This window comes from Epargyreus clarus, unplaced genomic scaffold (assembly GCF_041222505.1).
Source record: "Epargyreus clarus isolate Ecla_fem2 unplaced genomic scaffold, WU_Ecla_fem_2.2 ptg000012l, whole genome shotgun sequence".
Taxonomy (NCBI): Eukaryota; Metazoa; Arthropoda; class Insecta; order Lepidoptera; family Hesperiidae; genus Epargyreus; species Epargyreus clarus.
In genome coordinates, this window is record NW_027332220.1 from 758,014 (window position 1) to 780,945 (window position 22,932).

The following is a 22,932-nucleotide window of genomic DNA, read 5'->3' on the forward strand; positions in this document are numbered from 1 at the left end:
TCTATCGGCGTTTCCGTGTAAAATTATTGCGAACAAGAAATTTGTAACAACGCCATCTATCGGCGCCTTTGTGTAAAATTATTGTGAACAATAAATTTGTAACAGCGCCATCTATCGGCGTTTCCGTGTAAAATTATTTTGAACAAGAAATTTGTAACAACGCCATCTATCGGCGCTTTCGTATAAAATTTTTGTGAACAAGAAATTTGTAACAGCGCCATCTATTGGCGTGCTAACTAAATTGTATACATATTATTAACATAGCCAGATCGTGTTGCATCGCCAGTGCCGTTTCTTTGTGGAGATTTTGTGATTGGTTTTGGATTCCGTTCGTTCAATTCTATATCTGGAGGTTCTTCGTTTTGTACTCGACGAGCGTTTTTCAAACAGACTGATTTGCAAAACGCTTCATTCACGATCACCACTGAAATAAAGTAGTTCCTTAAATTATCGATAGATGGCGCTCATACCATACTATAAAGGTGGTAGATCCCATTTTATTTTAACTCCGGCGGCCAGGGCCGGATTTAGAGGTCTAGAGGCCTTGGGGCAACAAATGATTGGAGGCCCCCTGGCCCTAAAATTATTTTCCGAATAAAATGAACAATTTTTTCAGTTGAGTTATTCAATACATCTTTTATTGTAAAACGCAGGTAGATTCTTCTAGTATTCATGTTTGTACAAAGTACTGTAGATAAAGGTAAAGCAGCGATAAAAAAATTAAAGGAAAAGATATTCTTTTTCCTAGTGTTTACTAGTCGGAATTAAAAAAAAATCCGACGTCTCTATTGTTGGGGCCCCTCTTTTGTGGAGTCCCCGAGGCTGCTGCCCCGGTTGCCCTCCCTTAAATCCGGCCCTGCCAGCGGCACCACCGCCACACCTATTTCTACCTAACAACAGCAGTGTTAGACGCTGCTGTGTTCCGGTTTGAAGGGTGTGGTAAGAGAGACATACTTTTCCGAGGCGTTCCAGTTTAGTCCTCAGGGATAGCGGCGCATCTGTGGCCGATCTCAGGTAAAACAATCTAATCCTATCTGGGGTTGATTACAGATGTCCATGGGCGGCAGTTGCATGCTCGTCTGTTACTCCTTTATTATAGAAATATTAACCATATTCAATATTTTGTGTAAAAATAAATGTGTGAATATTATTTCAAAACACATTGTGATTAAAAATGTTCATACTTACGTAATCCCACTAATAATAAGTACATAAGAAGTCCTAAAAATATAGCGTCGAACTCCATTTTCAGTAATTAGTTTCTTTCTATAAGACAGATAAATAATTGTAAGATGTATGATCTGAAAATTACATAATTGTGCTTACTGTTTGAAATTATATATTAAAAAGTTCTGTAACTATGCACGAGTTAACATCGATAATTATCCACTATTTATTATAATGATAATTAATTTTCCTATGTTTCTTTCTTTCTTTTATTCATAATTGATTCATATAGAATTCTTTTTGAACGTCAACAAACTACTACCGCTTTGGAAGGTGTTTCGCTATAGAGAAGAAGCGGCGAAAGAAACTACATATGTGAGCAAATTTACTTCTCTTAAAAGTAAATATTATCCAATTTTACATAGTGGTACCTACATAATTAATTATTTATGACGAGTGGATTGTTTTGCATTGTGGTTTTATTGTTTAAAAAATCCTTTATAAACTAAATAAATAAAGCACATCAAAGGAACATACATCCGAGATCGTATCGGAAACGGCATGAAAGCTTTGTATAAAAATCTTGACAAAGTACGCTCTGTTGCCTTATACATTTATCATATTTTAAACGCCTTATACAATCGCAAATAAAATTTCAAATCCGAATCTATAGCAATTTCTACCAACAGGCGTTATAACTTTTTGTCGTTAAGCTATGATTAAAACTAACTAATTATAGTCCGCGCCAAATTTCTAGTCCGCTCTGAAGTTGTTGCGAGCAGGTGTAATCATACAAAATGCTACGGCGATGCGATTCATTTCTATATTCAGAGCGGACTAACAGTTTTACGCGGACTATACCCATCTTTTTGTCGTAAAATAAAATCAACTAACCTAGCAAACCCTCGGGAACCCTGTAGCTCTCAGCAGACCCCGTATGGACAGATAAGCAGCGAATATGATCAGCAGGAAGACAGTGGTCTCCCAGAAGTGACCAATGAGCATACGCGGAGTCATTTCCAATATCTAAAAACGCAGTTTTAGCCAATCATAACTATTTCGGTATAAATTGTATGATTTTGTTCAATTTTATTTAATTTGATTCCTTTTTATTTTGTGACAGAGTTGTGTTTGACATTTGTTTTTGACAGATGTAAATCTGCTTATTGCCTCTTTATTTTTAATTTTATAATAAAGAAGGCTGAACAAAGAAGAAAAAGTTTTAAATTAAGGCATCAGCTAACAGTCATAGCTCACCTCCTCTAACCTTACTTCACCTCAGCTCAGATCAGTCCCATCCCATTGAGATAAGACTTAGCTCAGCTTACTCAACGCAGCTTAGCTCATCACAGCTCATCTCACCTCAACTCAGCTAAGCTCTCCTCTCATCCCCATTATTTTGTTGTTTTTGCAGTTTCTTGTATGGTGACTTGTTTATTTTGCTATAGCGGTCACCGTTATATAAGTATAATCTGTAATTCTGTAAATTTCAAGTGTCTATCTATAACGGTTCAAGAAATAGAGCCCTGTGACAGCGGAGAAGGTAATAGGGTTCCGATTTACCCTTTGCGTACCCTTTGCCTAAACATTAGAGTGTGCTGAGAAAAATTATACATCAAAACCGTTTTTAATATAAATGTATTGTAAGTGTGCGTACTGTAATCATAGATAAGAATAGGTATCTCACCGCTTTGTAATTGAAGGAAGCAATTGAATGTTTTAAACGGCTGATAATTATGTCAGCCGTTTAATAGCTGCCAGGGTGTAATTTACGCGGAACAATGCCGACATGTTCAGTTAAGATTTGCAAAAACACAAAATAGAAAAAAAAAGTGCGGAGAAATTCATTCGTAAATGATCTAAAAACAACATTTTTAAATATTTTTCAAACACGAAAATCGATGACAGTGAAAATTTCAATTGCCAAAACTGGTTACATTTACTTGTTAGGAGTGAGTAATCTTTACTAATCTATGACTGTAATAAACGAAGGGAGGAGCCCTAAACATTAGTTTGCTGAGAAAAAATATACATTAGTTGTACATTATAAGTATTTTAAGTGTGCGTTCAACAATAGATAAATTTGAAGGTAATATAAATAAAAATCATCAATCCATTACGTAAAATGGTTTATTCAGTGAAATATAACATTCTCTATGGCATAGTCACTGGTAACGATGAGTTGAAGAAACAGTAACTTAACTATGGTCTTAGCCTCTAGATTAGCTATTAAACTATAACCGAATTATACAAAACGTAAATGTATACAAATGTATATTTACGCCGAGAATAATTACAGTTTTAGTATAATTTCTGTATATTTTATAGCAAGATATTCAAGTACAAGCATTCTCAGTTTAATAAAAACATTTAAAATTAAATATTAAATTCTTATTATATTCTTAATTGTAATAAATCAATTTAAACCGAAAAATATTTTAAATTACACAATTGAATTCTAAATAAATCAATTAAATTAATTTACAATTGATTTTTTACGCGTAAAATAAATTAATTTTACCAAGAATGCTTGTAGAATTAACACTTGTCAATTATTTACCGAACGTTTTGTCGGAATTTTTCATATTAACACTTCGAAAGTGAAATGGAAAATGTGAAAGTGAATGAAAGTGACTTCACGTTCGGTATACAAGTGACACTTAGGCCTCGTTTGTAGAGCTAGGTCCGGCGTTTTGAGTGGCTTATTGTTGGCTTATTGAAATCCATTTATAAGCCAAAGTTTAAGCTTAGAAGCTTGTAATCATGCTTTTACTGCGCATTTTTTTTTTATTCTTAAGTGTATTTTTTCTATAAATTCACGCCGAATTCCGTATCTCTATAAACGGGACCGTAAAGTAAATCTATTCTCCGGGCAGAGCTGAATATGCAGATTTTTTATTTTATAAACAAATAAATAGCTGAATATATAAAGTGCGAAGCATAGTATGGTAGCAAATATCTTAAAATACATCCAATGTCTCTTTATATTAAAGAGCAGTACTTAAAATATAAAATGGCTTCGTACGACATAAGAAATTGTGATTAAAATATAAATGGTATTAATAATTATTTCTTTTTGTACTTTCTTTGTGTTTTGAAGTAGCAAAAAAATTAATTAAATTGTAATCTCCATTTAAGATTAGTTCCTACATAAGATCGACTACTACCCTTGTGTTACTACCCTTGAGGACTAAACTATAATGCCATGTGTTCTCCCTTATACTTTCAAACCAGAACACAGCAGCGCTCAACTACTGTTATAATACAAAATATGACACAATGTTGCCATATTTTACTACGAAAAAATTTCTAATTTTTTATTACATTTTTTTAAATATGTAACACATAAATCCATGTCGTACGAAAACCAATCATATTATGATCGTTCCAATCATTAATTTAACTTACATTAAATTATATATGACAATGAAAGAAACGATTCTACATTGGACGGTGACTATCAATCAATTTTACGATCAAAGATTTTGTGAAAAAATATTTTTTTTTACATTTTGGTATACTTATGAGGTATGAATGAATGTACCACGTGTAATTCTAAATTTGATTTTTTTTTTCTTTTTTTTTTTGTTTTATACGTGTAATTGACCTTGAACTAATGGCTGTCGAGTTTAATGCGGAACTTGTTAAATTAATTTTTTCGATGTTAAAAATGAGGTGATTACAATTAAATATGTCATCGTCATAGATTGATATAAGATCCCATATTTTATAACAATGTATTTGATTTTTGTTTAAAAAAAATATTTTGCCAAATTATAATCGCACAAAACAGCAGTCATTGCGAGCTCAAATGACACCTATTTCGTCATTGTAGCATTTTATTCCCTTTGTAACACTTTACATTCGGATGTTTTACACACAACTCGACTCCATTAGTTCACAGCTCAACATTATGTGCTTATTTTTCCTGCTATAAGCTCTTACCCATCACAACCTACTTTCAGAAATAAATGAGATTACTGAAAAAAATTGCCAAGTTCCCGGCGCCAAGTATGGAATGATCACTTAATTAAATGCAAAGAAACGCCTACTTTTATTAAGGCCCTTTCCTGTCACGCAGGCATGTTCTGCATGCGGTCTGAACCCTATCGTGTCATACATACTTTTCATGTCGTGTAAGTTACACACATGCGGTACGCGGACTGCAGCGGTTTGATTCACTCATGCAGTTGACCACGTGATGCATGCATTTGCCCGCGTGACTTGAAAAGGGCTCCTAATCCGATTAATCAATTTTGCCGGGTAATCGTGTTAGAGACTTAACTAAAAATTAGTCAAACTAAACATAACTTAAAAAATAAACTTGTCATAATACAAATTAACTAAAAATAATGTCTCAATATAAAATTTTGTCAAATTCGTTCGAATTTATAATTTCAATTCGATTGGAAGTTATATCGAAATTTATTCAAAAATAAATTTGATATACTACGTAGTGTATACTAATTGTACACTTCGAGTATTCCTATAAATTGTATTGTTACAGATATACCAACAATAGAATAACGTTATATAGGCCAAGTTTACGAAAATCATAAAATAGAAACAATAATCTATTAGATATTCCTTGTCGAATCGCATAGTTAATTAAACTTAAATAACTTAGTTCTAATAACAAAAACTATTTTAGCACCATCTATGTATATAATCTTTGCCAACTTTCCATATTTTCTGTGCAGAAAACATAACATGTCGATTCACTCGCCTTATAAGCAACAATTTATCAATTTGGTGTTAGTATTAATTCTACTATTAATCTATTCTAAATAGAATGATCCTAAACTAATTACGAAGCTACATCTACGTTGAAATTCGAATTTGAATAGTTAAATATAGAAAAGGTCTTTTCAAACTTGCGCTTATTTAAATTTGATAATGTGTAATCGTGCGCGTTGATCAGAGCCTTATTAATGATGTCTACGTCTACAGGGGCTAATTCCACAGATATGATTCTACCCTTACAAAACATGTACAGTCAGTTGCATTATAACAGTTCCAGCCTATCCAATTCCATTTACCAATATCCATCTAGGTCTCTAGGAACCAATCACTGAGCACTGAACGTTTGTGCTGAACCACACTGTAGCGTAATCAGTCTTTATGTGTCACTCTCGCTAGCGACATCTCTCGTCATTGAAACTGTGACGTGGAAGTCGACCGCCTGCAGCCCAGAGCAACGGGCGCTGGTATCCTCGACGCGCCGACCCTAGGATCCTTCCTTGGCTGTGCTAGCTGTCGTGTGCTAGTAGAACGCTCAAGCTTCCCATCAGACATCACCCAGGCTGATGTGAAGTCAGCGTAATCTGAGTCTTTTGAGCTGGTCCTAGACAAGGAGTCCTCGCCTTTTGAGTACGTGCGAATGATCTCCTTCATCTTCTCTAAAACTGTAGCATCATCTTTCGCAGTCTCCGCAGATCGTAGGATCTGTTCCAACAGAGGACTCAGCGGTTTCTGATGGGACGGTGACCGGAGCGTCGCGCTGCTGGCCCTGAGAGGCGAGTTGCGTTTGAAGGCGTCTGATTGAGCATTCTTCGGCTTCGTTTTAGGCGATTTGTTAGGATTCTCGAAGGTATCAGCTCCAATCGTCGGCCTGGATTTTGCCTTGGCTTGATTAGGTGCGGTCCTGCCTCCCCAAGTGTTACGCGCGGTAGGAGGTAACTTAGGGGCGAGTTTAGGAGATGTTTGCAAATTCGGAGTATGTTTCGGACTTGGGGTATTTCCACGGCTAGGAGTCCTGTTCCTGACAGGGGAGTGAGGAATCCGACTAGCTTGCCGACTCCTAATCGTCTTTGTTGGCGATTCTGACGACTCGCGAGTAGGTCGAAGGCTTCTGCTGGGTGAGTCATTACTCTCGGTAACCACAACACACTCTGGGCTCGCTCTGTTGGATTTCTCCTCGGTGCTGATCTTCCTGCCGCCGTAGAAGGTGTCGGAGAAGTCGGTCTTGCGCAAGCCAGTGTTGAGGCTGACGTAGTCGTCAACTTTGTCGTTTTTGTCGATGTGACAGCCATCGTCTTGGTCGAGACGCTCTGGAAAGAGAAAAGAAATTACATTAACATTACATAAAAAAAAACTATTATTATTAAAGGAAAGTAATAAGGTAAGGATGTCTTCTGGTTATAAGGAGTAAGCTGCCAGATATAAAAAGTCCCAAACAAGTAATAAAATAAAATTATTTGTTGATCCAATTTACAAGTTTTATTATTCCCGCGTAAAATACAACGCAAACTTCAAGAGCGTTCTTTTTCTTTTTTATGCTAACTCATAAGTACAATCGCACCAGCCAGTGAGTATATAAATGGACAATTGTCATTATAAAAATAACACATCATGCAAATACAGAAAAGCATTAATTAAAATAAAACTACAATTAAATAATTTGAATATATTTCCAACACAAAAAATTACGAAGAAAATTCTCAACAATACCTAATCCATACCATAAAACCGTACCATAACCGCATGCCATAAATCATAAAATACAACAGGCTATGTTCTTATGAAATGTTTTATTGAAATATTAAGTCATAGATTAGTAAAGATACTTCGCCGCCTTGAAATTGAATGAAGCCACAAACGGCTTATTAGTAAGTTCTTTTTTTGAATTCTTGACAAATAAAAACATTTTTAGAGAAAATTTACTAATAAATAAGTAATATTGCGTAATTTACATAATAAATAAATAATTATTTCAAATATTTTAGGGACATTTTAGCACGGAGACGTGGCAAAACTTTTTTACGCAACTATTTCAATTCTCAAAACTGGGTACATTTTCTTGTTAGGAGTGAGCAATCTTTACTAATCTATGTATTAAGTATGTAATATATTAAATTGAATAGAAAACGAGACGCGAATGAGATCTAAACCTGTCAATCATGTAGATTGAGGAAATTTACAATCTTAAATAAATCTTGGTCGATAATATTTGTTATTGCGGATACGATAAACGGTTATGACATGATAATATAACCTAGTATGGTATCTGAGGTATCTATCTAGTTAATATGACAGAAATAGTTATCTGTATCTACCAGTCAATGGAACTTTTTACGGATTTGTAAAGAAAACGAAGATAGTCAAAATAATAAGATCAGGCTGTAGTGAGCGTTATTAATATTCAATCTATCCAATGTTTTCCCACAAAAGATATCTGACTATTTTGTTTATGCTAGACATTATGGAATGTCGATCTTTGGTAGAAAAATAGGATAGATCGATTACGAATAACGAGCGTCAATAGAGGATTGAAGATAGACACTTTAAAAGAGTTTGTCGTGCCGCCTCTGGTTTCATATTGATGACTTTTTCTCAAGTTGAAATAGCAAATGAACATGCAGTTTACGACATGGTAAACCTGGACATCTGTAAGTAACTGCATATAGAACTAATTCTCTAGCTGAAGCCGATTACCGATGCATTGCCACTTTTTTTATAATATATGAGTAGCAGATGAGCATGCAGTCCACCTGATGGTAAGTGGCTACTGCCGCCCATGGACATCTGTAATCAACCCCAGATAGGATCAGATATTCCTACCTGAGGTCGGCCACAGATGCGCCGCTACCCCTGAGGACTAAGCTTGAACGCCTTGGAAAATTATGTCTCCCTTACTACACCCTTCAAAATGGAACACACCAGCGCCTAACGGTACTGTTATTAGGCAGAAACAGGTGTGGCGGTGGTGCACTTCACCCTAAGCTAAGAAATAAGCCGGCATCCTCAAAAATGACGACTTGCGGCAAACCTTATGAAATTGCATTGTCATTAAGTGAGTAAGTTTTCAATCCTCATCTACACACCTAGTTGACGTATTCTCATTTATAAGAATTGGACTAACACAGGGAATCCCAATGCAAAACAACTAGTGATAAGAAGAGATAAGATACTTAAAACCAATATGCCTTATTCACCACTTGATAATGGTGAAGTCAAACATCGTGAAGAAATTCTTTTCTGGTTTTGGGAGGAACGCCTTCAAAAGGTACCACGGTGGTTCGGGAGAGATCGGTATCTCTGCTATATGGGACTTTATACACTAAAACTAGCGATGACCTTCCTCAGAGCTATTTAGAAGACCCTGGAGTATTCAACAGAACGCAACTAGCGCGTCACCATTGCCAAGCTTAACCCCGATAAAACATTTTGTTCACGAAAAAGTTCTTACATTTTCTTAGATAGGTAACCTCAAGCTAAACCTTTTTATTCTGAGAGTCATTACATTTTCAGTATTGCAGTATGTCCCTATTATATCGTCGTCAACCCTAACCCACTGCTGAACACGGGTCTCCTCTCAGAATGATAAGGATTTGGTCATAGTCACACCTATTCTCCGGCGGCACCACCGTCGCACCTATTTGATGGTGGTAGAACACTTTGTGGTTCGACTCCGGCGGCACCACCGCCACACCTATTTCTACCTAATAGCAGCAGTGTTAGGCGCTGCTGTGTTCCGATTTGAAGGGTGTGGTAAGGGAGACAAACTTTTCCGAGGCGTTCCAGCTTAGTCCTCAGGGGTAGCGGCGCATCTGTGGCCGACCTCAGGTAGGAATATCTAATCCTATCTGGGGTTGATTACAGATGTCCATGGGCGGCAGTAGCCACTTACCATCAGGTGGACTGCATGCTCGTCTGCTACTCCTATATTAACTATAAAAAATAAAAAAAAAAGTCCACCACGCTGGCCAATTGCGTATTGTTAGAGGTACCCTTACGATATTTGCCTTCACTCTAAAAGCAAATGTTAATTAATTTTTAAAACGCACATTTTTTTTAAATCCGAAGGTGCCTGGGATTTGAACCTCGGACCCCTCGATCCAGGCCGAATTTCAACCACTACGCTATTATTGCAATTACCCATTAAATCTATATCTTTCAAAAACCAATTTCATCTTCAACTCATTACTGTCCCGCTGCTGGGCACGGGTCTCCTCTCAGAATGAGAAGGATTAGGCCATAGTCCACCGCGCTGGCCAAGTTTGTATTGGTAGACTTCACTACCTTTGAGATTTCTTTTTTTTATAAATCTCATTTATTTTCCTCAGATGTTTTCCTTCACCGCTTCAGCAAGTGATAATTAATTTCTCATACGCACATAATTTTGAAAAATTTAAGGTGCGTGCCTGGGATTTGAACCTCGGACCCCTCGATCAAGAGGCCGAGTTTCTTAACCACTAGGCTATCACTGCTTTTAAAAACCAATTTACTCATACGTAACAAAGCTTTTGATCACAAACCATTAAACCCATTATTCAATAATAAAACATTGCATAAAGAACCATTTTGAGTTAACGAGTAAATTATACGACACTTCCTGATCGAGTGTCGAGTGTATCGCCATAAACGTAGAGTCCAGTTACACCGTCTTCCTTTTCCGTAGAGCGGTGTCTAGTGTCGTGTGCACTGTGACCTTACACTTAGATTTGTGCTATTAGGGATAAAGGAGGCCACGGTGATTTTGAAATTATAATTGTTTACTCTTTGAAAATGTTTTGATTTTTTGCTCTAAAAAGAAGGTTCTGTTCGGCTATATGTTATTTTTCTGAATAATTTGGGAACAAACAATTATTAGGTAATCAACTGCATTCGACAGAGAACCTATTAGAAGTGTACTACTATCTGATGGTACTCCTGAAGACTAACATGGTCGCCTCACGTAGTTCAGGGACTAGGGGTACCCCTAGCCCCCGCCTTTCGTAAGAGGCGACTAAAAGGGGGCTTCCAGGTTTGCGGGCGGTAAGAGTAAGTAAGTAAGAGTGAAAGTTCGAACCGTCCAGTAAGCGATCCCGGGAAGGACGGCGGTATGTGTGCTCGCATACCGTCGTGAACACCAGATGTTGTGGGAGGAGCGAATCGGTCGCAATGCCGATGGGGGCATCGCGCTTGGAGGACTCCTGTTGTGTTCCGTCGGAAACCCCGGAGTTCTCCAATAAGCGTTGAGGACGGCCACTGGGGGGGTTTTAGTGCGGTAAAAATCCCACATAACCCGTCGCTTCACTCCTACGTCATCGGGTAGCTTTTGAAGGCTTCCCCCTCGTAAACAAAAAAAAAATGAGGTACCTTCCCAGCGGAACCGTACTGATCTACCGCAACCAAGTAAGAATCTAATCTTATGTGGAGCTGATTACTGATGGCCCATGGGCGGCAGAAGCCACTTACCACCTGCATGCTCGTTTGCTAATTTAATATTAAAAAAAAACACTATTACAAAAACACCCACAAAACTTTCTCTCATAAAAACCAGACAGAAACATCTAATTAATTCACAGACCCCAACCACACATGAACGTACATACGTGTGTGTAATACACACACACACACCCAGACTTAATTAAGTCCCCTTTGAGCCGGTAATTGCATTCTATCCGGTACCCTGTACACTTTAAACCGGAAAGCGGTTTTGGCACACGGATCAAAACGGATAAAAGTTTTATGGACCACTCATTTGAGCCGAAACTCAAACTTCGGCGTTTTTAATTAGAGGATTTTTTTATCTTATTATAAATTCCATGTGACCAGGCGTCCCCTACCGAAAAGAGTATTCTAGTGTACATTAAAGGTTTTTTGCAGTTTTTAATGTGGAACCCTAGTGGTTCGAATGCGGAGGTACCATCGCCAACCTATTTCTGCCTTATAACTGCAGTGCTAAGCATAGCTGTGTCTTTCTGAGGATGTGAAAAGAGAGAGACGATACCGGTTTTCCAACTTTATCCTGAGAGATAGCAAATAATTCTGTTCTGTTTCTCACGTTGAAATTCCTCTCAATTGAGACGACCGAGGTTCAAAGCCCAGGCACGTATCTCTGATAATTCAAAGTTATGTGCGTATTAGAAATTAATTATCACTTGCTTAAACGGTGAAGGAAAACATCGTGATGAAACCTGCATACCTGAGAGATTTAAAAAAAATATCTCCAAGATATGTGAAGTCTACTAATACGCACTTGGCCAGCGCGATGGACGACCTAATCCTTCTCATTCTGACAGGAGACCCGTCCCCAATAGCACAATAATGGGTCGATAATGATGATAGTCGTATTGCAAAAATCCTGCCTGTAAAGACGTTTGCAACATAACATATTGAAAACAGCACTAAACGTCGTTCAACCGCAATATTTGGACCAACAATACTCCCATTAAGCTCTGAGAGCCTAGACCCAAAACTATCGCCATTAACTCCTAAAAAATCGTTCACAAGTGAAAGGATTTAACCGTCGAAAGCGAACTACGATCCTTGAACATAACAATGCTTGCCTACCCCCATTTGGACCACTTTACTACCGTTATCATCCATAGGAATACCACCCTTATGTTAGACGGAATAGGGATCATAATCGCGTGTGGTGGTGATCTTGAATATTCATCATTTGGTGCATACCACGTGAGAATATTTCAAAACAGCCGTGACTCAACATTCTTGGGGCACAATGTGGTCCAAATATGGCGCGGAGTGTATGGCCGTGCTCGTACGTCGGTCCAGATTCGGCACGCGAAAGGCTTTTGGATGCTTCGGAGTAAGTACATCGCCTAAGAAAGATTTGCCTCAGAAAGATTAACCTAAGAAAGATTACTCTTATTAATATAGGATTTTGTAATTTTCATAATGGTTGAGAGGTGGTGGAGAAACACCACCGTCACATGTATTTCTCGTTAATACGGATTAAGTTTAAGCAGTGTATTAGGTAGCAATCGAGTATGCAGTCCATCTGATGGTAAGTGACCACTACCGCCCATGGGCATCTGTAATCGACACCAGGTAAGACACTATCTGCCTGAGGTCACCCACAGATGCATTGCAGCTTTTAAAGTCTAAGTCCAAACGTCTCGGATAAGGTAGGTTTCTCTAACCCCCTTCAAACCAGAACACACCAGCGCTTAACACTACTATTACACGGCAGAAATAGTTGTAGCGATGGTGGTTTAAAGTAAGACCACAAAGCCTTCTGCCACCTTCAAAACCCAATTGAAATCATAAGGCCAGCCACAGACGTCCCTTAGAGCTAATTTGAAATACTTCGAGTGCCTTACATTGAAAACAAAACAAAACGATTGCTTTTATAAATACATCGTCAATAAACAATATGGCTTATATTATAAGACTGTTGACTTATAAGCATTTCCATATTCAATGCATCAACAGTATAACAGGAATGCATTCAATTCATACACAGCCATTGATGAGAAGTTATTTGAATACTAGCTCTTACCCGACTTCACTCGCCGTCGGTCGACTACAAAATTTATTTTTATTTTTACTTGAGAATTTGAAGGTGGTAGAACCCTTCATGGTTCTACTCCGGCGGCACCACTGCCATACTTCTTTCTGCCTCATAACAGCAGCATTAAGCGCTGCTGAGTTCTGGTTTGAATGGTGTGGTAGGGGAGACATACTTTTCCGAGGCGTTCCAGCTTAGTCATCAGGGGTAGCGGCGCTAACGCATCTGTGGCTAACCTCAGGTAAGAATATCTAATCCTATCTGGGGTTGATTACATATGTCCATGTGGGCAGTAGCCACTTACCATCAGGTGGAGTGCATGCTCGTCTACTACTTCTATATTAAAAAACTGGGAACAGTACTTATTTTCGGGATAAAAGTTATTCTATGTACTGTTCTGGACCCCTGACAACTTATGTACAAAACTTTCAAGACAATTGGTTATGTAGTTAAGGCGTGAAAGCGTAACAAACAAACAAACAAACAAACTCACATTCGCATTTATCGATATATATAAAAATGAATGTTTGTCTGTATGTCCTTCATAGAATCGTAAATAATGCATTTGATCATGTGATGATCTTTAGCAAGGTTGTTGTGACACGAAGTTTCTGAGTTAGTACGACCAATTTTCGACATGGCGCCACTGTCATTCCAATGAAGGTACAAATTTTCAGTTAAATGTATGTATTTTTTTTATATTTACACCTAACGATACGGCAGACGGGCTACCCGATGGAAAGCAGTCACCGTCGCCTATGGACATTTGCAACACCAGAAAAGTCGCCAATGCATCGCCGGCTTTGGAAGAGAACTCTTTTTGCACCTCTCTTGAAGAGCCCCATGTCTTTTTTTTTCATGTGGACGAAGCCGCGGGCACTTCTAGTACCTAATATATGTTAGTTAGGAGGCCAATCACACATGAACAATGATTGTATCAATTTCTCTACATGCTTTGGATTTAATTCATCATTAGACGATATATGGCGTTACTGGTGTATTGTTGGGTTGTAATAATGGGTATTTTAAATGGCGACGGCTACTAAACGTATTATACTAATGTCTGTGAAAACTGTTATTAGGTCTGGAGGTCCGAGGTTGGAATCCCAGGCGCTCATCAACATTACCGCACAAATCAACCCTATCGTCTGACGTGAACGATATATCTTTATATATATATTTCTTATGTGCGTGTATGTCACTGAACTCCTCCTAAACGACTGGACTAATTTTGATGAAATTTGTTGTGTGTGTTCATGGGGACTTGAGAATGGTTTAGATTCACAATTTAGTCCGTGGGAAAGGGTTTTTTTTTAATTATTTTTTAATTCGTAAGTAGTTATAGAATCGGAAACTATGCATTTGATCAAGTTATGATCTTTAGCAAAGTTGTTGTCCAAGAGCCCACGAGGGTTTGGGAGTTGGTAAGACCAATTTTCGACAGATGGCACCACTGTCATTCCAATGCAGGTACAAATTTTCCGTTTTATGTATGTCATATTATTTCTTTAAGACACGGGCGAAGCCGCGGGCACCACTAGTATAGATATAAAAGCTCTATTACAGGATTAGACAATCGTATCTGAAATCAGACGATGTGTTTTTACCCCTGAGGACTGAGTAATAACGTTGAAGAAGAAACGTATAAACGTAACGTAGCCTATCCCTTATAACTCCCTACAATCCTGAACACGGCAACGCTTAACACTTGTTATAAGATGTGACAGTGGTTCCTCCGTAGACGAACCACAAAGGGTACCTTTAAAACTGGTGTCATTATAACACATTTTTAAATTTGAATAGTTTACAAGTCCACTAGTAGATAAGTCTAAGTACTTCCTTATTAGTAGATCCAGTAATAAATAGTAGTAGTAAATAGTAACCCAGTAGTAAATAGTAATTCCTAAGTAGTACAAAGGCTATGTAATAACAATTTCACTGGAGTTACTCGTGGGAATCAGTGTTGGCGCATGATTTCTCCTTATGTAACGAATGTTTAATAAATAGAAGTGATTGTTCTAGAATATCTTTATTAGATAGTAAAGTGTCACTAGACACTTCTAGTAGAACTTCATTGGTAGATAGAGGTTCATCACTTACAATAAATAATGTCAAACAGATGATACTTTTTTGGAGATGTAAAAAATATAATTATCACGTTTAAAAGTGTTAGGATGGATTCCAAAAATTATTAATTGAATTTTCGTTTTCTTATATAAATACAAGTATAAGTTGGCTAACGGTGGACTACAGGTACCTACCTTTTTTTGGTTTCGGGGGGTTCGGGTAAATATTCGAAAAGATACCTGACCTATTTAGGGGGAAAGGCCGGGTTATGTAAGATTTTTACTCACTAAAACCCCTTCGGTGGCCACGTTGCGCATTTAGGAAAACCCCGGGATCTCAAAAAGAACGTAGATACAGGTGTTTAAGGCACCTACCTACTCTTTTAAATATAACGACGTAGGTAATTCTACAAGGGATACTTCATAGTCATGACTTTTAATTGAGGTCTACATTAAAAATGTAACTGACAAAATACAAGACAAGTTCCAAAATCCAAAAAGTATTTTAAATCTTATATATAAAATTCTCGTGTCACAATGTTAGTTACCGTAATTACTGTACCTACCGTACTACGAAACGGCTTTAGCAATTTTCACCAAATTTTATATGCATATTCAGTAGGTCTGAGAATCGGCTACTATCTGTTTTTCATACCCCTAAGTGATAAGGGTTGTTCACCCTTAACATTTTTTTATTTATATGGCAACACAACGTTTGCCGGGTCAGCTAGTAATTAATATAACTGTAAAAAATCGCTTTTGATGTCGTTGTTGTGTGAACATATTTCGTTGTCGTTGTGGTGGAAACATATTCACATAATAATAAATTCGAAAAAAATGTCTATTTGCCAAATGAAAATGTCCAGGGAAACAATAAGCTTTTCAGTTTGTGGGAAATGCGCAGCGAAAATAATTTTTAAAATTTTTGCTGCTATTCAAGCATCAAAAATTCGCATTGTTAAGAATGGTTATTTAAAACCGTACTTTAATGTTATACTTTGTATTTTGTTTTAGGAAGGTTACAATTATTAGAGCAATATACTTAGTATTGCAATGATATGAATTATACGAAATTATGTACGTGTGACAGAAATTAATTATTAGCGTACAGTAAACAATAAAATGGTGAAGAGATCTACATAGCTCAGTTCTATAAAATAATAGAAAACTCTAAGGCGAGTGAAGTTTACCAATCAGCACTTGGCCTAACCCTTAACCTACCCTAAACCTCTATCACTTTAAAAGAAGACGACCTTTGCCTAACAGTGGGACAGCCAACGTTAAACAACAACATCGTGAGGAAACCTACATGTCTCAGTTCTACAAAATAAAAGAAAACTCGACGATGAGTGAAGTTAGCAATCAGCACTTGGCCTAACCCTTTACCGAAAGCCCTCTCACTCCGAAAGGAAACGACCCTTGCCCAGCAGTGGGACAGTAATAAGTTGTCGATCACAAATAAACTGTACAACACACCCCTATATTTTTTTTTTTTTTTTATAATATGAGAGTAGCAGACGAGCATGCAGTCCACCTGATGGTAAGTGGCTACTGCCGCCCATGGACATCTGTAATCAACCCCAGATAGGATTAGATATTCCTACCTGAGGTCGGCCACAGATGCGCCGCTACCCCTGAGGACTAAGCTGGAACGCCTCGGAAAAGTCTATCTCCCTTACCACACCCTTCAAACCGGAACACAGCAGCGCCTAACACTGCTGTTATTAGGTAGAAATAGGTGTGGCGGTGGTGCCGCCGGAGTCGAACCACAAAGGGTTCTACCACCTTCTATCTCTATATAAGTATAGATATCTCACCGCCTTGTAATTGAAGGAAGCCATTAAATGGCTTAAACGGCTGACAATTCTGTCACCCATTTAATGGCTGTCATAGTGTAATTTACGCGGAACAATGCCGCCATGCGCAGTTAAGTGGCGCAAAAACACTAAATCGAAGAAAAAGTGTGGAGAAATATCGTTTCATTCGTAAATGATCTAAAAACTACATTTTTTTTATATTTTTCAAACACGAAAATAGATGACAGTGACAATTTCAATTGTCAAAACTGGTTACATTCAAGAATGTTCATTCACAACCAATACACAATATACATGTTACAATACATGTTCCATATTACCATGTCCTTCCCACGACAAAAGATGACCACATATTTGTTACGCAAAAATATTCAAGCAAAATGGCCTCCGAGTGTGTTCAAAATATGTCAATTTAACGGGACAAAGCTAGGACCACACGACACCACCGCATTGCGAAAATGCGCGCCATGTGATAGGAGGTAGCGGATGCATTTTAAATTTTTACAACGAAACGAAATATTTCAAAAAATAACATAAAATTGTCTATTTCTTTATGAATACAAAATGTATTATATGTCTTTGTCTGAATATTTGAAATATTTAGCCTTTTACTAAAAAACAACCTATTTCTAAAACAACGTTTGCAGATAAATAATGTCGAAGAAATATAATTCAACAACGAACGAAATAACTTTCGAATATTAGAACCATAACGTCTCCATTATAGTTATATTGGCCATAGCTTTATATTATTAACTTTATATGTATTATCGCGTACTGCCAACACTTGGGACACCCAAAACAAACAATTACCAAGCGTATTGCACGCGCTATTTTAACGCAGATATTCTAATGGCTTTCCACATGGCAAAACGCTCATACGCGAAATACTAGCCACTTGTTAGTTAGGACTATAACATACGGGCGACATGACAAAACATGAACGTAAAACGTCCAACTAGCTATGTACAGAGTGAAAAAATCGATAAATAAATAATCATATCGAATAATATAAAAAACGGATTAATTAACTATAGTTTTTTCTTTCTTCAAATTCCTAGAAAATCTATTGATGATAATGATATAATTGATTAATAATTTATTTTTGAAACTGAACTCAAATTGTCCGACGAAAAAAAAAACCGTCCGGTCAAAACCAGGCCGGAGTGGGCGGCAGTCGCCACTTTCGTTAGCTACTGCGATGGTCGGGGATGGTTGGCAGTAGCCCGCGCTTATGTATTAGCGTACTGTCGCTAGTACGTAACCACCCTTAACTCGTAATCACCAATTTACTGAGCCAGTCAGTGGAAATAGGAGCAACGTACGCGCATACAAATGTGTTTGTTTTGAAGTATGAAAGTGTTTACACTGTAAGACTCGCGTGACATAGCGGCCATTATCGGTCCTACAGTTCCGAGTTCGATTCCCGGCTAGGTAAAAAAATGATTTAGGCTACCTACTCTGCATGGCGTAGCGATCGCTATATCGGTCTGAGGCTTCCGGGTTCGGTCCCTGGCTAGGCGGACAATTAAATAATAAATTTCTGACAGAGGGTTCTAGAACCTTTCCCGGGAAAACTACCTAAACGATGAATATCGTATTGCTTATTGTTTAAATTCAACTGTAAGTGTACAATAGAGTATTTTATCTATCTATCTTGGATTTGAATCTATGGATACATTTTATTTCTATTACCTATCTTAAATTCGAACCTGGGTCTTCAGAGAACAGCATAGCTAGAAACCTCTCTTCGCTGAGACATTATGTAAACAAAAATTTAATTGACGCAATTTATCAACGTTTCACGTTATAAATGGCGTTAGAAACCAATCTGTAGCAAGTGGCGGTGTTTCAACACATCAAAGGGTTTGCGTTAAATATATCAATCGTGTTTACTTTCGTTTTCACATACTAGAGATTCTGTCGCATAATAAATGTGTGCGAGGTATTTTATCGTTTAATTTACTTTGACAAATTATGTAAGTAACAAATTACTTTATAAATGGTTACAGATATTGGTAGTGTTAAGAGCAAATATTCATATAAAAGTGACAGATGAAAAATTAAATAACAAATGAATTATACATGGTCAAAGACATTGGTACTACCAATACCAAATATGCTAATATCCGCGAATGCGAATATTCGTTACATCACTAATTGGTAGTGTTGAGAGCAAATCTATATATATATATTTCTTATGTGCGTGTGTATGTCACTGAACTCCTCCTAAGCGACTGGACTGATTTTGATGAAATTTGTTGTGTGTGTTCAAGGGGACTTGAGAATGGTTTAGATTCACAATTTAGTCCGTGGGAAAATGTTTTTTTAATTCGTAAGTAGTTGTTGGATTTGGAATGTTTCACACTGGATTCGACAGACTTCGCTACCATCGCAGTTTCAAATATTCTATCTATTTTTCAAACCCGTAAGTGATAAGGGTTATTCACCCTTAACATTTTTTTATTTATATGGCAACACAACGTTTGCCGGGTCAGCTAGTATTCATATAAAAGTATTATAGATATTGTATTAACAATAAAACGTAAGCATAAATTGATTATTTTAAGAGCGAAAATAAAGGGTCGCTTTAATGTAAAATTGGGAAATATTGGTTAATAAATAATTTAAATATATGTAATTAGCTAGGGGAAATGAAATGTTTCATAGATATTCCAGATATATGTCTATTCTGAATCCAAATTATCAAATTAGCCCTCAATTTTTAATTTAGTTTTTACTATTACTATGAACTTGACTCTAAATCCTCGTGCATTATAAATAAGTCTAAGAAAATTTTAACTAAAAATAATTTCAATTGTTGTTGTTGTCATTATTGTTGTTGTGTGTACTTTGTTGTTGAAATATGCTGTGAAGATGATGAAGTGTCAACGAATGCGGAATCAGTCAGCAATGACCTTTTATCAGCAGCTAGCAATGCGGCCTAAGGTCTGCAGATCTGATTTGGTTTAACTGATGGTTGGAACGAGTTTAATATAGTAATATGCGAGATTTTTGAGCGATTACTCGATGACATGAGAATATGAGCTTTTTATGATGGCATTGACTGGAATGCTGTCCACCTGACGCTAGACTAAAAAGGACAGAAGTTCAAACTGAAGTTGATTACATATGCATATATTATATATATTATATATTTATCTTTGATTAATAATGTAACTCTGTATTATTTATATTTCAAATTACCACACAAGTGCTTGAAACTACAATTATATGCTATAAATAAGAAATAACAACCAAGTAAAAGTCATACTGTGGAGGGAAAAACACGAAAGGATTTGCCATCGCTAAACTTAAATTATTTAGATGAATTAATTTAATCCAAGAGATAGATATCAATTTTTCCAACGTTCCATTCCTGTTGCGGTCATTTACTTGCAAAAGTAATCGCAGTGCCTATAACACAGACCATCAGTAAACTTGTAAGGGCTGATAAATAAATGGAAAGGGCAAACAAACTCACCGCTATAATCAGCGTCTTCTATGGAGTTCTGACTGTGCAGGGAATATCTGTTCGTAGTTTTCGTTGACGGCGATCCTTGTGTGGAGCCGGCCACCACTCCCAAACTCCTGTAACCCTCGTCTGACACTTCGGATCCATTATCAGAAGCGCTCTCAGCTGCCGGCGCTGGAGACACTGGCCTAGGACTCTTATTTCTCACAGAATGTGGCGTGGGAACCAAGTGGTTTGATGAAACGATTTTGGTTCTCCTGTCCGGAGATGAGGAGTGCCGTCCTGGGCTGTTGGTTCTTGGAGACAGGTGTTTCCTGCTCGGTGACGCTGCTCTGTCCAATTCTCCCAAGTAAGGCAGACTTGTTGGTTCGCTCAACTTGTGATTTGACGCATAGTGGAGCGCCCTGGAGTCATCATTGTAGATCTTTGAGGAGTACTGCAGAGACATGGGTTCGTATGTCTTCGGTTCTTTGTAATGGTCGAAGTTCTTGGTGTCTTTGTAGGGTAGGGAGTTAGGGCCTATGTCAGGTCTTTCGTAAGTGACTGTGGCGCCGGCCAGGTCGTGCTTGGGTCTGGCCAAACGTGCGGAGAGAGAGGTGCGGTGCTGAGCGCGACAGCGGCAAGGGTCGTGCTTGTCCAAGTAGTGGGCCAGGGTGTCCCAGCCACCACCAACACGTACCATGACGTGCGAGCGAAGAATCTGAAAAGAGATTAAACCGTTAAATCTGATATTAAATATGATGAGAAAGTGCAAAAACTTATTTTGAATGGTCTTCTGGATTTGAAGGTGGGTAGGTATAAAAGTATATATTTAACTTAGTTTGTCAAACAAACCACATACATTTATATAACTGGTGTCGACTAGTTTCCACGCCAATCATATTCAAGAGTCGTTGATAGGGCCTATGGCCTGTATCAACATACCACTAGGATGCTAAAAATTATACTTTGAATACCTACATACAAGTATAACAACGAATTGTTCGTGTGCACATTTTTTTTTAAATAACAACTGAAACCGAGTAATTTAAGTCCCATAATTAACTATTCAATGGGCTTGTAAAACAAGAAAAACTTATCTAAAAATATGTTATGAGTGCAATACTTTTAATGAATAACACAATAATTGCTTCTATCAACTCTCAGTAGCTAAAGTTTAATCACTGTAACCACAAATCGAGCCAAAGAAATCATTACGTCTCTACTAATTACTATTAGTGCACCGGCGCCACAATATGATTCATTAACACAATATATTGGTTTGGTATTAGAAACCTTTTCTATAAACAACTATTCTATTTTCGTCCTCAAACGGATCCAATCATCGCGAGACGCCATCCATTAAAGTCCTCGATGAATCATACATGCCGTTCGATTCCTTGTTTGGGCAAATCAAATGCCAATGGATATTGAAGAAAACGTTTCGCGACCTTTAGAATGGCCGAGATAATAAACACTATGTTTGATTGACTGGTTTTTCAGAAATAGATCAGTGTAAAGAATTTTTTGAAAGGTACTTTGGAATTTTCGAAAAAGTTGAAAGTGGTAGAACCCCTTGTGGTTGCCGACTCCGGCAGCACCACCGCCACACCTATTTCTGCCTCATAACAGCATTGTTAAGCGCTGCTGTGTTGCTGGTGTGGTAAGGAGGCGTTCCAGCTTAGTCCTCAGGGATTCAGGAAAAAGTTCTGGATTCAGTGAAGATTGAAGTGTGTGAATAGTGTGGAAAATCTTTGCTCATGATATTCTATTTAATAAAACAAGCATTGATTTTATGTGATGTATAGGTACATTGAGACTTGTCTACATACCAATCTAGGATGGTTGTGAAAAACAACGTCTAACTTTGCATAATAACAGCAGGCCATATGACACAATCAATATTTTTTAGTAATATTTGAAATCAAAAATAACTTCACCTGATTTTATTCTGACCAAACAAGAGTAGGTAGTAGAAGGACATCTTACTATTTTTGCGCGGGATGTTTTTGCTATTGAACATATTTTGATTAAATTTAGTGATACTGACAATCATATTATATTTACTAAGAATAACAATATTATCTTGAAATACTCTAACATTATTCTAATATTTTTTGCAGAAAGAAGATCTAGTCTTTGTGTAGTCTGAGGAGTAGTTAGTAATTGAAAGATATGGATAAAGCCGCAAGC

The 22,932-nt window shown here is 37.4% G+C and overlaps 1 protein-coding gene and 1 long non-coding RNA gene across 2 annotated transcripts in view; both read right to left on the bottom strand.

The window, feature by feature from the left end:
- Positions 1-125: 125 nt before the first annotated feature.
- Positions 126-2,330, bottom strand: LOC140746023 (uncharacterized). The gene is made up of 3 exons (XR_012102739.1): positions 2,062-2,330; positions 1,189-1,301; positions 126-424 (listed from the first exon to the last, which is right to left on the bottom strand). It is a non-coding gene; the product is annotated as an uncharacterized LOC140746023 (long non-coding RNA).
- Positions 2,331-6,229: 3,899 nt separating this feature from the next.
- Positions 6,230-22,932, bottom strand: part of pigs (GAS2-like protein pickled eggs) — a 107,109-nt gene continuing 90,406 nt past the window's right edge. The window contains exons 4-5 of the mRNA XM_073078003.1: positions 20,770-21,460; positions 6,230-7,217 (exon numbers count right to left, since the gene is read on the bottom strand). Of these exons, the coding sequence (XP_072934104.1) occupies positions 6,319-7,217; positions 20,770-21,460 (1,590 nt within the window). The 3' untranslated portion in view covers positions 6,230-6,318. The remainder of the gene's footprint in view (positions 7,218-20,769; positions 21,461-22,932) is intronic.